The sequence below is a fragment of the Paramormyrops kingsleyae genome, chromosome 20 (genome assembly GCF_048594095.1).
Source record: "Paramormyrops kingsleyae isolate MSU_618 chromosome 20, PKINGS_0.4, whole genome shotgun sequence".
NCBI lineage: Eukaryota > Metazoa > Chordata > Actinopteri > Osteoglossiformes > Mormyridae > Paramormyrops > Paramormyrops kingsleyae.
Window position 1 is genome coordinate 15217993 of NC_132816.1, and position 15717 is coordinate 15233709.

The window sequence follows — 15717 nt, forward strand, 5'->3', positions numbered from 1 at the left end:
ATAGGAGTCATGCTGGAGGAACACTATGAAATGAACCCGTGTTTTACAGGAGTTGCATGACTGTCTTGAAAGACCAGCTTCACATTTGTCTGAATCTTTTATATCACTGGAATGTTTGGATCTGATCTTTAAACAGCTTTGTCCTTGCAATTCCCAGGAACATTAGGAAGGGAGAGGATAGAAGTGTGATATTTCTGTAATTACCTTTTTATCCTCAGCTGAGTAATTGACAGTGAGAAAGTTAGCTGTAAATACCTGTGTTTCAAATTTTGAATGATGTGAATTTCTGGAAATCCAAAATAGGGCATTGGGAGCACTGAGGCTCAGCAGGTTAGGAGGCCGTGTCTGTGATCATTAGGTCCCTGACTCGAGTCACAGATTGATGTCACCGCTGGGCCCTTGAGCGAGGCCCTTAACATCCAGGGACCGTCTGACCCTGCTTTTAGTTTGTAGGTCACTTTGGATAAAAGTGTCTGCTAATTAAATACAGTGTAACACTCAGTGAAAACACCAAAGATTGTACTTCAAAGCGGAAAAGTGTGTAGCGGAGTGCATGTCTACCATCCACCGTGAAACACACTTTGCTTTGTCGCTATAGGCAGGCCCAAAACAACAAGATGCTCCCATCCGTGAAGGACAACAGCGGCAGTCACGGCTCTCCCATAAGCGGCAAGCTGGAGGGCGTCTTCTTCAGCTGCAACACCGAGTTCAACACCGGCAAGCCCCCTCAGGACTCCCCCTATGGGAGGTACCGCTTCGAGGTGCAGGCTGAAGTCCTGTTCAACACAAAGACCAACCTGTACTTCGGGGACTTCTACTGCATGTACACGGCCTACCACTACGTCATCCTGGTGTTGGCCCCCGACGGTTCGCCGGGCGACGAGTTCTGCAAGCAGCGACTTCCCGCACTGGACATCGCCGACAACAGGTTCCTGACCTGCACTGAGGAAGATGGCCAGCTGGTGTTCCACCACGCCCAGGACGTCATCCTGGAGGTCATCTACACCGACCCGGTGGACCTGTCCCTGGGGACTGTCGCCGAGATCAGCGGGCACCAGCTCATGAGCTTATCCACGGTCAACGCCAAGAAAGATCCCAGCTGCAAGACCTGCAACATCAGCGTGGGCCGCTAAACCACCCCCCCCCCCGCCCAGCCGTCACCCTCGGGAAACATCCTCCAGAGATTGTCTAACCCCTTTAATGTCCAGTCAGCCCCAGACTTCATAAACAGCATGCATTCACAGCTTTCAACCAAACAGCCGTCTATTCATTTGCCCGTTTTATTTAGCTTTTTTTCTTTTCTTTTCATTTAACAAACACCTGTTCTGGGTAAATGTGTTCCTATTTTTCTATCTTTTATGGAGGTATTTGTGAAGTCCCTGCCAAGTCAAACAGTAACTCTGCTTTTTCCTCCCTGGCTATGATACTTATAACAGAAAATACTGCGATATTAGAGCTGCGATGTAATGTTTGCCAAGGGTAATAAAAACTGATCAAACCGCTGTAGTAAAGCAATGGTAACAGCTTCTAAAAGGAATTACACAAATCCGTATTAACATTATCTTGTGATTAAATTATAATTACCGGATAATATATGAGCATGATAGGTTGTACCTGCAGCATGAATTTAACAAACAAAACCTAGAAATGTGACAACCTCCGCCATGTTGTTCTGCAGTGTTAAATGTTATTTATTCTAGAAACCATATACTGTGTTAAAACATAATAAATGTGATATAAAAATATTTATTTTTACTGTTGTATACAAAACAGAGAAACCGGAAGGAGAGAGGAAAGCAGGGGATAGGCCGATGGGGAGGAACAGCAGCAGCAGGCACAATTTGCGGTAAAGAAATAAGCTACCGCTAACATTAATAAACTAGCTAAACGCTAACATTCCTTTTCAGCAGATGTAACCATAAAGCAACACAATCAAGACGGTGGCCGATCTAATATCGCATTTCGTACAGTTGCAGCACAGTAGACTTAAATAGCCTTGTACTGGACGGCATGCAGAAACGACAACATGGCTCACAGTTACAGCTCATCAGCATATTCGACTTAAAAAAAAAAAAATTAAAAAATAAATAAAAAGACTCACGGCTGTGTACATTTCAAAGAGAAGTTTGCGAGTGCACTTGGCGCAGGGTTTCCCAAAAGGAATCACGTCCAAGGCAAAGTTTTACTGGGAAATTCACGGAATGGTGACCACTTTTCAGTCCACGGTTGAAGGACGGGGGTTACATTATTAGGGTTTAAAACTTTTGTTTTCTGTGTTGGGCTCACTTCTTCATCCCATACGCCTGTATCATGTCATTTGTACATTTCTCTCAAGCTGAAAGTGGCTTCGCACGCCCCGAAGTTCACGTGCATGATATATGTAGGCTTTTTTGGAAACTGTAGCAGAAGGATGTTGTAGAATTGTGATGACTGGAGGCTGTCTCCACTGCAGAAGAGCTTAAAGAGTGGTCTGCATATTGAATTTCAAACACTGTAAGTTTCAGTCTTAGTCACTGGTCCCAGAAACACTGTAAAACCCAAAACCAGACATGAGAAAAACTGCATATTATTCTGACTTTGGTTTAAAAAAATCTCTTCAGTAAATATAAAGTGCCATATTTTAGCATAGAATTGACTTTCCCTAATATCTGTTTCTGTCTCTAAAATCTTTGTTTTTCCAAATAAAATAGCGTTAAACAACAATACTTACAGTAGCTGTGGTAGTGCACTATATGTTGCATCTTTGTCAAATGATGTAATTTTGTCAACCAAGGTGAATGTCATAAAGTGCATCGCAGTTGTCAGTATGACACAAACAGGTCCGATACGAAACGTCTCTTTGTTCAAAGGTGTTGAGCAGTTTGTTCAAAAATAAATCTTAAACGAACAACGTCTTTCTCTCAGATAGTCTTTGAAACGTCCTGTTTACTCAGAAGGACTTCCAGTAATCTGAGTTTAGCTTTCAGGTTCTTGTACTGCTGATACTCTTCGGCCATGGGAATGCGGTCATCCTTCTGAACAGCCCTAGTGGGGAAAAGAATGAATTGTGACAAGCTTGAACAAGGTAGTCTGCATCAGCTTATTAAGGCAGTTTAGTGCATTGCTGGATATCAAATGATCTGAAAATTAATTTAATGCATTTACAGAAATGGGCAAACAAACAACCTGCTATCTCTCAGAAGATGCAGTGAGAGTATTCTCTCGGTCATTTTTCTGGCCAAGCCATCGCTCTCGTGGGTGGTTATTTACCGTTGACTTTTAAGCTAAGCACAAAATTTCGTTAAAGCAAGATCAGAGGATGCCCTCAAGGAGTCTTACCTCCCCATTTGTCTGAAGAACTGCAGCTCAAACTCTCGGAGTGCCTTGCGACGCCTCTTCTTCTCCACTCGCGTTTCCCGGAGGGACTCCAGGAGCTCTGACCTGGAATGGCGCCCCCCCAGCAAAGAGCACAACATGGGATTTCCATCCACCAACTGCAGATTTCCTTGTCAAACAACTTAAAATGGTGACAAAGGGATTTATGGGTCATGTTCATTTTAACGGCTGCATGTCCAGGCATAACTAATTATAATTCTTCATAGAGTCAATTATTATAATCCGCTCTAGCATCTTCATCCGTTTTATGTCATGCTAGGCCGTCTTTTCGCACGTGATGTTAGTAACTGAACAAACATTTTGCGAGTGTCAGCGACCAACCTGAAGCTGCTGCACCAGATGGAACATGAATAAACAGCTGCAATGAAATTTACATTCTTTAGCAGCCATTAAGTTATAGGTGTAAAGCCCTCCGTCTTAACAGCCTTGCTAACTGTTCCTTTTATCTGCATCTAACATTTAGGCTTGGCTGACTGATTGGCAAAATTCATTTCTTTTCTTCGTAGTGCAGCATTTACATTTAGCTTGCTTTCACTTCCAAGTAATTATGTCTTTTAACAAGCTGAAAACAAAATAAAATTAGGATTGGCGTATTGGAACTGGCGTGCCTTTTACCCTATCCTCCCCGAAATCTCACAAGCCAAAGTTCAACAGGGCCGTAACCAGAGAAGCAGGTACTGAAAATGGATGGAAGGATTTTTGAAGTTCTAACATTTAGTTTAATAGGAACTTTTACTTGTGTTGTTTAGCACACATTAAAGAAATAATTATATTTCTCACGGTTCATCAACAATACTGATCGCTTCAGTTAGCTTAATTAAGGGATCTGGGCTGTTTTAGGCCCGTCTGTTCGGTGAAGAATCCTCAAGGCGTTTCCTGTTACCTGGAGGCCTCGTGCAGGTTGGACATGATGATGCCAGACTGGTGGACGGCTTTGACCTCATCCAGCGGAGACACGAAGGCTGTGTCGCTGTCTTCTTCCTGTGTCCCTGGCGACTTGTCAGCCGGGGCGGGGCGCTCCGAACTGCAGGGCTGTACGGGGCTCTGTGACACACACTCCTCATCTGAATCCTCCTCTTCCTCCTATACAGAAGCCCAGACCCCCATCACCCACCATGGACTCACCATTCATCCACCATTTTCCAACAATATGCATATCATAGGGGATGACGAAATAAATGCACACGACACGCTAACAATCCCTGTGTGTCTGGCCAGATCCCACTTTATAATTATAATATATGCCAGTTAACCAGTGTCTGAATTTGAAGCTATTTACACAGGGTATATGTTGCATTCTTTTCGCTTAACAAAAATAACTAACTCTAACCCTACATACTGCAGCCACAAGGGTCTCAACACATCGAGTTATCACATTCCTTGTAAGGCCAAGAGAACACGCACCACCTGAAATTAGAGGAGATGCAGAGATACCAGACAGTTAAAGATCTGAAAGGTTACTGACTATGGTGGTGATGGTTGGAGTGGCACACAGCAACTGCTTGATCATCTGGTATCTGTCGTACAGCGGCTTCACAAGGTTCCTCTCCGGCTTTGAGTCCTGAGATCACATGAGGTTGGTTACCATGGCAGCACGCGTGAACAGGAAGCAATTTATCATGGTGTCGTCGCTGGCACGGAATCCAGCACACTGATATTTAACAGAAGAAAGGTCTTACTGGTCGGCCATGGAGACTCTCGAAGTACAGCAAGCATTTCTGCAGAGTAATTTTTTCCAGGGCCATCTGTTTTTGGGTCATTTCCTGGATAAACGAAAAAGCGAGGAGAACAATTTATTCCGCAATTTAGTTGTATTTATTTTTCACATTCGAGGGGGTGATCTTGAGCACCCCCCAGCCAGCCGTTACACGGCGCGTAGGCGCTCCTCTGGCGGCCATTTGTCACGTTGCGGGTGACCTGATGCCACTCGGAGCCGCGCTAACCGAGGTGCCTCTCAGCGCCCGAATCCATCACGCTGGCGTGACTCGCTCGCGGAGCTACAAGCCAGCATTCCCCGGCCACAATGCAGGTACAACGGTGGCAGTTATGGGACAGCTGGTGAGAAATACACGCTTAAGACTTGTTTGAGTTATACGATTCAGCCCTGGGCCCAGCATTTAACTATTAACGGCACTACAGAAAACAATGTTATATATATTTTTATTCCAGCAACCAGTTTTAAAACTATACCAGCTGCAAAACACAAGCCTAATCAGGTAAAGAACACACTGTCGCCCTGACAGGGACATAATCTCCAAAGATGGCTTTACCTTCATATTGTCTGGGAGGCCAAGGGCCTGTCGCTTATCCCTAAGTCTTTTCAGCAGGGCGTCTACCGTCTCCTCCAAGGAGGGCATATGCTGTGACTCTGTCGCCCCCTGCAGGTCACTGTTGTACTTGCATATTTCTGTGTCCTTCTGTTCTCTCAGCTCCTCCACAGATTGTTTCAATTTGAGGTCTATGGAATAAAGGAAATTCAAATCAGTTTTTTTTATTTGGGGGTGGGGGAGGGGGGTGGAATTCATATATTTCCAGTCTTAACCAAGACAGATAGTGTTCTGCTCATTTCAATTTTTATTTTCATCATTCTTCAGTAACCTCAGATTCTTTCACCAGCAGCAAATTGTTAATTGAATGCTGTTGTCTCCAACCATAACAATCTACTGCGCTATATGGATTTTATTCATTCTCCTTAAAAAGGGGGAAATGTTACATGGTTTAAAGGAAGACCAGGGTGGTGTTCCTCAAAGCATGTTTTCTCAGTTAGCTGGGTTAACTTAAGCTAGAAGTCATGATCGTCCAATAAGAGTTTAGGTAAGGAGAATTCCTCCTCAGTCATGACTTCTAGCTTAAGTTAACCCAGATAACAGAAATCCAGCTTCATGGAACACTCCCCAGGTCACATATTAGTCTGTTTTTATCCACAGGAAGATGGAGCAAGTTCCTACCTTTAAGCTGCTTGCGAGACTTAGCAAGCTCACTCATGAGCTTGGACATCTCTGGATTTGCCGTTTTATCGTTGTGTGAGGGCTGGGAGAAGGAACAAAGCACATAATCAAAGAAACGGTGACGCAGAATTAAAATAGGCTGCAAAACTAAATCCGACCTGCAGAGGACGACATTTCCCATACTTGTCACTGCTCTCTCCGATGAGAATAATGCAGGACCGTTATCCCTGGACTGATCCTCAGTAAGTGAAAGTTGAATTAGCTTCATCATAATAACTCATATAATAACTGGTTTGTGCTAGACATAACCAGTATAGCTTGCCTTTGAGGTATGAAAGAAAACTATTGTTGAATTTTGGAACTTATTATACTTCCAGATAGGAGAGCATTTCCCAGAAAGGTCTAATATATCCCGTCCAACGATATGCTGCTACAGCTGCTGTGTTTTAAGTGTAGAAAATCAGGCATTTAGAAGCAGAGACGTGATTTTTCATTCTTTTACATTTCATATTGCAATTCCACTCGTTAATATTCAGAACGAAAACGACAGGTATCCAGCAGCTACGCTCCTTGGACTCCTAAAAAGGGGAATTCCATCCATCTAGCGCATTCAGTTTCCATAAGGACGTTCAACATCAAATGACTTCCGGTGCATTTTAGAGGATATTGTAGTAAATGAAGAAAGATGTGCATCTCTCTCTGTGCTTCTGAAATAACTAATTTGAATGTTATTTTTCTTTTTACACTGAAGTCAATAACAGACAATCATGATTCGATTGATTTTGAAAATAAGTTTCGTCTTATACAGTTGTATTAAATGGGAGGGCTTTCCTAGACGAATGTGTGGTGCTGTTAAAATTTGAAGAGTACTCCTGTGCGTGGGCAGATGTTCACAATGTTCACAATAGGTAAGCAGTGTGATTTTCAGAACAGATTTGTACCACAACAGTCAAGAGTACCATATGGTAACTAATAGAATTGTTCTGGAGTTCCCCTTCCCCGACTAACATGGACGTTGCACATACCATGTACTTCTTCTCCTGTTCAAACCTTTCTTCGAACTTGCGAATTTTCCTCTTGAGGGTCTGGATGTGTTTCGTGAGAAAGGCGATCGACGGCGTGTCTTTGGCGCCCTCTGGAGGTTCACTTCTGTCAATGCCGCGCGCCCTGAGGCAGGCAGGACTTGCGTTACCACAGAGGGCTAGGTCCATTCACAGAGACAATCGCACGTACACATGCAAAGTAACGATGCTGCAAATACAAAATGTACATTTAATGCAAAAATAAGCAGCACATCATGCAGTTTTATAACCAAAATATCACTATTTAACTATCTGATAACTATACGACAAATATTTCAGAAGTGCTTGTGTCTCTCGAGGGCTGTTTTATTTATATTATATTCCAGGAAAATGAATCTCTATGAAATGTAAACAGAAGATACAAATGAACCAGGAACCAACAGAGGCTAAAACAAACAGGCCAAGGTGCCAGATGTCAATTGAGGAGATTTACTCAAGGTTTCAGGGAGTGGACGTGTTACCTCATGCCGTCAGGCTATGGGTGTGGTGGACTGGGATGCAGTGGGTGTGCTGGAGATGGTGTTTTTGAAAGGGATAGAAACTTAGTCGACTCCCAAAAACCCACGGTCAGATAACTTATTTTTTCAGTAATGCATACCACTGTGAGCTAATGTGGTGCTCAGGTCTCTGTGACACTCGGGGGTCAGAGACCCAGACTGAGTGCACAGAAGGAGACGGCGACTTGCGCGTCACACGCCGCCCTCTTACATGATGAACTGCTGGGAGCAGGGTGGCGATGGCGCCGCCTCCGGGTCGGTGTTGAAGCGCAGGCTCTGGCTGAAGCTCGGACAGCGCGGCGATGGGAGGGGGCTCCCGTCGTCCATGATGTGGTGCAGGAGGCGGCTGGTCCCCGGGGACGGCTGGCTCTCGCCACCTTCCCCTTCCAGAATCTGGGCTCTGACGGCTGACCTGGGCTCTGTTGTGGGCGACACAGAGTTAAACACCGGAATCCCAGACTCCACTTCCTGCTGAATGACTCCTTCCTAGAACTTTCTAATAAAGCTCCATAACACACACTGTAAGAAAAAAATACTACCAGTTTGTACCTTTGCTTGACACTGAGGCTGTGCCCTCAAGGCTAAATGTACCTTTTAAGGCAGAGAAATGGAGTATAAGGACCCCATTGGGGTACATTAAGGTTGTTTGTACCTTGGGGATGTTGCTCAGAGTCCATTTCTGTACCTTAAAAGGTACATTTACCTACAGCTAAGGATACAATTGACAGACCCTTGAGGGTACATCCCCAGTGACAAGCAAAGATACAAACTGGTACTCTTTTTTTTTTTTGGACAGTGCAGATACTTAATAAAATATTTCAGCCCTATTTCTATTTTATATTTGAATTTTATAGCTATATTATTAACGATTTTGTATTAGGCTAAATCACACAAAATGTATTTTTATAGAGCTCTTTTACATCTTTAAAACCTTCCCAGTGGAAGATGCTAACTTGCCGGGCCGGTCGCAGACATTTGTTATCAGGAAAGGTCCATTACCCAGTGGCACTTCTGAATCTACCGCTCCTCATTATGAAGCTCATACATTATGTATCTGCCCAGCAGGCTTTTTTTCCTATGGCCTGGATTCCCAAGACCGAGGCCAAGATTTGTCTGTGCATGCGGCTAAATGTCTGCTGGAACGACACCCCTGCACTGGCTCCCTTTCTGAAATCTGGCCTGCGACCCAAAAGTTCAAAGCTTGTGTTTCAAAGTTGCCACCTGGGGCTTTTCAGCAGCAACACGGCAGGCCTCTTCCCCAGTCACCTGACGATTCACTACCTCCAGCACCCTGCACGCCTCGCTCTCTCTCCCTCCACGTCTCTCCTCCAAAAAAACATATTCTCCTCTCCAGCCACTAAATCAACTGCAACTTTTGAATAAGTCATGGGTCTAAAGAAGTACAAGTTAGATAAAAGTAGGACAAAATCAGCCCTAATTGGTGAAAGGAGTAATTGTAATAGTATTATTATTAGCTAGTAATACTATACAGCAATATTGCATCCAGATGGCAACTTCCCTTTAAGAACAGATAAGAGTAAACAAAAGCTGGTCTTTCACCCACTGACCCGCATCCCCTTTTATATACGGCTGATTAAAATACAGAGATACTTTGGACAAAAGCATAACCAGCAGCCAGCACACACCCCATCAGGCAACTCGCAGAGACGCATCACACCCCCTCTGGTGTCTTGTGCGAACGCAGAATAATTGGGACATACCCATGGAAGAGGGGGGGGGGGTGTTGAAAATGGGTGGGAGGGGGAACCCACGCACAGCATCAGAACGGGATAAGGGGGGGGGGGGGGGGAGAGATCCTCAAGAGAGCTGCGAGCGTGACTCTGCGCGGTTCGTGCAGCGAGCAGCCCCCAGAGCTGCAGAGGTGTGCAGACGGGACACCTGAAACCTGCAGAGTGGCCGCTTTCAGCCGTATCCCCGGGACACCTGCTCCCAGGCGAGGAGCTATTCTTAGAAGCCGAGCTTTCAGCCGGATTCCTGACACCACACATTTATCATGCAGCAAGAAAGATTCGGCAAAAAGAGCCCAACTGCCAGCCCCGGAATCCGTATCGCGGGCACCGGGAATTTTTGGGGACCCCTCTGTGGCGGCGGGGGATCCGTCACGTAGGACACGCACGTTAACTTCACTACACGACCTGACGGAGAGCCCCCTTTGCCCCGTGTGACGCGGCAGCATTTGCCATGCAGGAGCCTCTGGGAGGGGCCCGCTGGCCCGCTGACTTACCGCCAGGGCTGGTCTCCTCGCTGCGGCTGCCCCGCACCGGGGTCCGGCTCTGCTCCTTGGTGCCCGGCGTCGGCGCTGTGTCCTCCGGCGACGGCCTGAGCGAGGAGCCGGCCTCGGCATCCAGCGCCTGCAGCTTCAGGAAGGAACTCTGCCAACAGAAGCAGAACATGCTGCTTCTGGTGGAAGCGGAGCGGCCGCTATCCGACCGGCGGTCTCCGTCACCGAAGGGATGCCGTCGGAGAGAGCAGGCGTGTGGGAGTGATGGGGGGGGGGGTGGGGTCTGTGTTCTCCTGTCTTCCTGGGGAGTCTCTCAGATGCAGCAGCGCACCGCCTCCTCCGCACAGCCCAGTCGGCAGATGCGCTTGTGCCTGCGCTCGCTTGCCGACTGCTGCAGGAGTCCCCGTCCGTGTGGAGTGTGCATGCCTTATCGCCGTATCGCTAGTGGAGGGAGCTGGCGGACGGGTGGGTGGGTGAGTTAGTGAGCTGTCGTCAGCAGCGGTAATTTCCTAAGCTCGGCGTATCTGATATGTGGGCAGGTATGGGTGGGGGGGCAGGAGCAGAGCTGATGCGCGGGGGCGGATGCTCGCGCGCGCGCGTGTGCGTGTGTGTGTGTTTCAGGAAAGTGGGGGGGTGGGCTCGCTGTGCCCTGGGATATAGTATAGCAGCCTCTCCTGCATCTACGGGGCCGATGTTTCATTCAGCACACTGACATCACGATCTGGTGAGGAGGAGGCCCCTCCCAGCCGCTCCCCCCTCCATTCATAAAAGCAGCAGCCTGCAGAGGAGCGGAGTCTCCCCCCACTACGTGCGCACGGGCACATATAGACGCAAAGCACCTCCTGCGTGCTGGGAGGCGCCGATGCTGAGGGGGTGGGTGACGCTTTGGGGGGGGGGGGAATGGAGGAGCAGATTGCCGGAGCATTCTCACCCGCCGTCTTGGTGCCGTCCCCAGCAGAGCTGCCGCAGCCACCACCCCATTTCTCTCCCCCCCCCCCGCCCCCATGCTGGGGGATGCTTGCGGAGGCAGGCTGACACTGCTTATGGTGGGGGTGGGGTGGGGGGGGACAGCACTGGCTATAGTCGTGCTCTACTCACTGTAATGGGTGAGTCACCGATGGCTACCCCCCCGCTTGGCCCTACGCTCCTAGAGGAACAATATCCTTGGGCATGCGCAGAAATTGACACGCTTCAGCTCGTAGCGCACGTAAGATGTGTGTCAATATGTCAGCTGGCCTGCACCCCTGTGCCTCTGCCGTAACCGCAGGAGAACAGAAAATGTGCATGAAAATATGCAGGAATACACTTGCATAATTCAATGTCATTATACACAACGTATCTGTATGCCTAATAAACATGAAAACTTACATTGATAAAATGATACATTTAGAAAGACGAAGAAATGATCCAATGCTTAAAAATACAGAAACTACTGATTAAAATAACACTTTAAGACAACACTTAAAAATAACACCCTTCACACCAGTTTTTGTATAAATTTGGAAGTTCAAGTAGCATATTGAAAGCTTTTGTTGTTTTTATGAATTCATCAACTCAATAAATTGTTTAGGGATTAAGGGAAAATTTCAAAGAGAGGCCTCCATCCTGCCTACAGGAAGAAGGTGAAAGACCTGACTATATGGTGACACAATTACAACATCTCCCTCAACATTAACAAGACAAAGGAGATCATCGTCAACTTCAAAAAGACCAGAGGCCTCCACTCCCCAGTTTTCAGTGATGGATCTCCGTCGAGACCATCAGCAGCTTCGCGTTCCTGGACGTCCAGATCCCCAACTCCCTCTTGTAGTCTCTAAACACCAGGTACATCCTCAGGAATGCTCAGCAGAGTCGGTTCTCCCTGAGAAAAGAACTTTGGGTTGGGAACCAAAACCCTGGTGATCATTTCCTGCTGCACCTTTGGGAGCATCCTGACTGGGTAGCACCTAGTGACGGGCAAATGAAGCTTCATGAACCATTTGCTGTATTTTTTGACCCCACTAGATGGTGCTCTTGGCTTGCTTTGGGGCATGTTTTGAGCCCTTTTTTGAACAGACAGCACCATCTAGTGGAGTAAAAAAATACAGCAAATGGTTCATAATTATCATTTTGCCCATCTCTAGTAGCACCTAAGACTGCTCAAAGGTCTGTCTGGATCACCAGTCTAGATCTTCCATAGCTCCAATCAATCTCCTTCAGCCAGAAGTGCTCATGGGAGTTTTACTTAAACAAGAATGTTCTGAGGCCAGAACGAAAAAATGATCGGTTCAGAGAGATAACCAATCGGATTATAGAGGAGGTGGCCCCAAACAACTAGAGGAGGCAGGACCAAGATATTTCCCATGAGCGCCAAGAACTAAGATTACAAAGAGAGGCCTCCTTCCTGCACGGACCACGTGCATCATCAGGGATTCCAGTCACCCAGCTCATGCCCTCACACTCCTGCTCTCTGGAAAGCGTTACAGGTCCCTGACCCACCAGCACCTCCCAGTTCAGAGTACTTTTTCCATGCTATTAGATTGTTAAACCAGTCACCTGCCTCAGTCCCGCCATTGCTTTATATCGCCATTGCTAATATTCCACATCTGTACTTCATCTTTAGTTTTCGATACTGTGGTCCCATTGCACAAATTGCACTGCTGTTTCCCCAAACCTGCCAGCCACTGAACCTTACAAATTTCATGGTGTTCCTCAGAACACATGTGAGAATAAAACGTGAAACGTTTGTACCTCTGCCTTTTGCTGTTCACTAGTCATTATTATCACTGGAAAACGGAGGGGGGAAAAAGAATAGAAATTATGTGTACAATGCTGACAATCCTAACTGCAACCACAAACTGGAAATTGTGAATGAATAGAGTGTGTACCTTATTCCAGGGAACATAAAACAAGGTACATCCTGGATTAGATGGGCCAGTCCGTCATTGGGCCCACACAACGGACAATGCAGTCGAGCCTGGAGGGAACCCACACAAACAAGAACATGCAAACTGCACACTCATTGAGAGCCAAACCCCCAGCCCCGCCGGTACCTGTGACATCTGAACCATCATGCTCGATCCAGTACTATCCAGACAAACATGGCTATAAAAGTCAACATTCATGGAAAGAACTGCAGTGCAAATTCCTACTAAACTCTGTAATCCAGTAACGCTATCTGTGTAAAAATTTGCGGGCCGAAGCTTGACTAAAATAAATTGAAACTATTTTGGTTATGTCATTTTGATTTGACAATGAAGTTTTGTGTTACATAACTTCAAAATGGCAGAGAAATTAAGTCTGCATGGACTGATGGTTTAGTGATCATTTACACAGACAAACTGGAAAATTGAAATACCAAATAATATACTAGTATCCAGGACTTCATAAAGAGTAAAAGACCTTAAAAGAGTAAAAGATCTTGTCTTAAAAGATTCTTGGAATGCGGACACTCCTGAATTGTGTGTACTGGGACATTGGACCTATACCATTGGACCATTCTTCAAGATGAATCAATTCCAGTGCTTTGAGGTATGAATGAAGGCTGATATCTACTTCGTAAAATGTACTGCAGAACTTCTCATGATGGTTCTGAGATGTTTACATTTGGTGACTGGGGACACCATGGACGGCTTTTGACTCCATTTTGGTTTCCGTGAACCACTAATGAATTTGTTTAGCAGCGTTTATGGAAGGATTTTCTTGGAGTATTGAAACATGATGAGGGAAGAGTGAGTGTGCGATTGTGTGCACCTGGTCTGTGAAAGCGTTTTACACTCCTGGGCTGCCTATACCATTATGGACCTCCTATGTTTTAACAACTGGCTCTCTGCAAATGTAGGAAATGGGTGAACGAAGATGACTCATCAGCCAATACTACAATTATTGTCTCCAGTGTCCAGGTTTTGTGCTCCTTAGAAAAGGTCAAGCAACTTTGGACGCTGTCCTTGGATACAAGTAGTTTGCATGCGGCAGCTTTGTGAAGCTGACAGTACAGTGAGTTTTTGCTGACACTGGGTGACAGAGGAAATGACTCAAGTTGCAGTACTAATGTGAACGGCATTATCACATCAGAAATCAGGGGGTGTGGTTAGGAAGAGTCATCAATGCAGTATTTTCTCCGTACGTGAAAGATGAGCGCTGTCGCACTATATAGATCTGTTTCAGTGCTGGTGATGAGGCAGCCCTCTGCCATTTTTGGCATCTCGGATGATGCACTAAAGGAGCATAACCCTAAATTATTCTACTTTAAGATCTGAATGAGGGTGTTACGCCAAAAGTCCCAGCTGGAACATATGCGATGTCAGAGACACTTCTTACTCTAAAGTGTAAAGCTGTAGTGATTTAACCTTCCTCCTCACACACAAAAGCAGTAACATGAGGAAGGAATCCACATGGGCAAAAGTCTCAATAGGCCATGACCGTGGGAATGGTCTTCCAGAACAGACCCGACCACGCAAAGCAATTAACCATTCGACCAGTTCATACAGTATCAAAGACCATCGATCAGTTCATACAGTATCACTTCATACAGTATCAAAGACCTAAATGCCTATTTGATACAGTTCATGCAGCTCTTGAGAGCTTTGTTGGCTACCATTTTAACATCTACCAGTTTGCCCCTGTTAAAGGGGCAGTTCACCCCAAAACTGAGAAAAAGGTATGTTTTGGAGGGTCTTTAGTGCTATCTATCTATCTATCTATCTATCTATCTATCTATCTATCTATCTATCTAGGCTTTGAGCTACCATTTCTTTAAGTAAAAAAACGCTACACATTTAATGGATGAAAAATGTCAGAAGAAACATTTGTGTCAAAGTGAAAATAAAATTAGGCAAGTAAGGGAAAAAAACAATATTGCATGAAGCTTCATGAACCACTTGCTGTATCTTCTGACTCCACTATATGGTGCTCTTTGTTCAAAAAAAAAAAGGGCTCAAAGCAGGCCCCACAGCAAGCCAAGAGCGCCATCTAGTGGGGTCAAAAAATACAGCAAATGGTTCATGAAGCTTCATTTGGCCGTCACTAGCTGGTGGTGGTACTTCCTCTTTGGGTAGATGCAGAACCCCAAATGAAGAGGTCAGCTATAGTAAAAATTCACAATCAATAGCCTGTGTGTGTGTGTGGGAGGGGGGGGGAGGGGTGCAGTATCAGAGTTATAATGGAAACCGGACCTACTGAACTGAGAAGCGCTGGCAGCACCAAACATCTGGCTAGAGCCAATTGTGCTTTCACCAAAGTCACTGGTGATGTCTCTGCTTACTAGTGACCTGCTAAACCCTCCAGGAGTAAAAGCAAATCTGGAAAAGTCTGCTTTGACTTGAGAGTTCAAGGTAAGGTCAAGGTAACTGCCCGATTACACTTATCCCCAATAACCAAAAATGGAAAGCAAAGACGACATGTAAAAATCAACATACGAAATGGGGGAGACAGAGAAGGATAATGTTCAGCTAGACACCAAGCAACACAAAGACTCAAGACCCAAAGCCCTCATGCAGCAGAGTGCTCATTAATTAGACAACCCAAAGGGCACAACTATTCAGTGAGTCAGGCCACCTCTAAATGGTTTGACCTCTGGTACCTTCAGCTAATCG

At 45.8% G+C, this 15717-nt stretch overlaps 2 protein-coding genes across 4 annotated transcripts in view; one reads left to right on the forward strand and one right to left on the reverse strand.

Annotated features, from left to right (window-relative positions):
- phyhiplb (phytanoyl-CoA 2-hydroxylase interacting protein-like b) overlaps positions 1-2705 on the forward strand; it is a 33731-nt gene extending 31026 nt beyond the window's left edge. For all 3 annotated transcript variants that reach the window (XM_072703896.1, XM_072703894.1, XM_072703895.1), the window contains exon 5: positions 599-2705. In XM_072703896.1, the coding sequence (XP_072559997.1) occupies positions 599-1133 (535 nt within the window). In that variant the 3' untranslated portion in view covers positions 1134-2705. The remainder of the gene's footprint in view (positions 1-598) is intronic.
- fam13c (family with sequence similarity 13 member C) lies at positions 2081-10682 on the reverse strand. The gene is made up of 10 exons (XM_023830791.2): positions 10148-10682; positions 8114-8321; positions 7349-7490; positions 6324-6405; positions 5646-5833; positions 5055-5138; positions 4841-4936; positions 4259-4458; positions 3319-3420; positions 2081-3024 (listed from the first exon to the last, which is right to left on the reverse strand). The coding sequence occupies exons 1-10, from the start codon at positions 10314-10316 to the stop codon at positions 2901-2903; spliced, it is 1395 nt and encodes a 464-aa protein (XP_023686559.2). The 5' UTR covers positions 10317-10682; the 3' UTR covers positions 2081-2900.
- Positions 10683-15717: the final 5035 nt, after the last annotated feature.

Excerpts from the sequence above, each read along its gene's own strand:
- fam13c (XM_023830791.2), bottom strand. The coding sequence starts at position 10,316 with ATGTTCTGCTTCTGTTGGCAGAGTTCCTTCCTGAAGCTGCAGGCGCTG. Across the intron at positions 5,834-6,323 it reads GTCTCGCAAGCAGCTTAAAG|ACCTCAAATTGAAACAATCT; the intron begins GTAGGAACTTGC and ends TTTATTCCATAG. Across the intron at positions 3,025-3,318 it reads TTCTTCAGACAAATGGGGAG|GGCTGTTCAGAAGGATGACC; the intron begins GTAAGACTCCTT and ends TTTCCCCACTAG.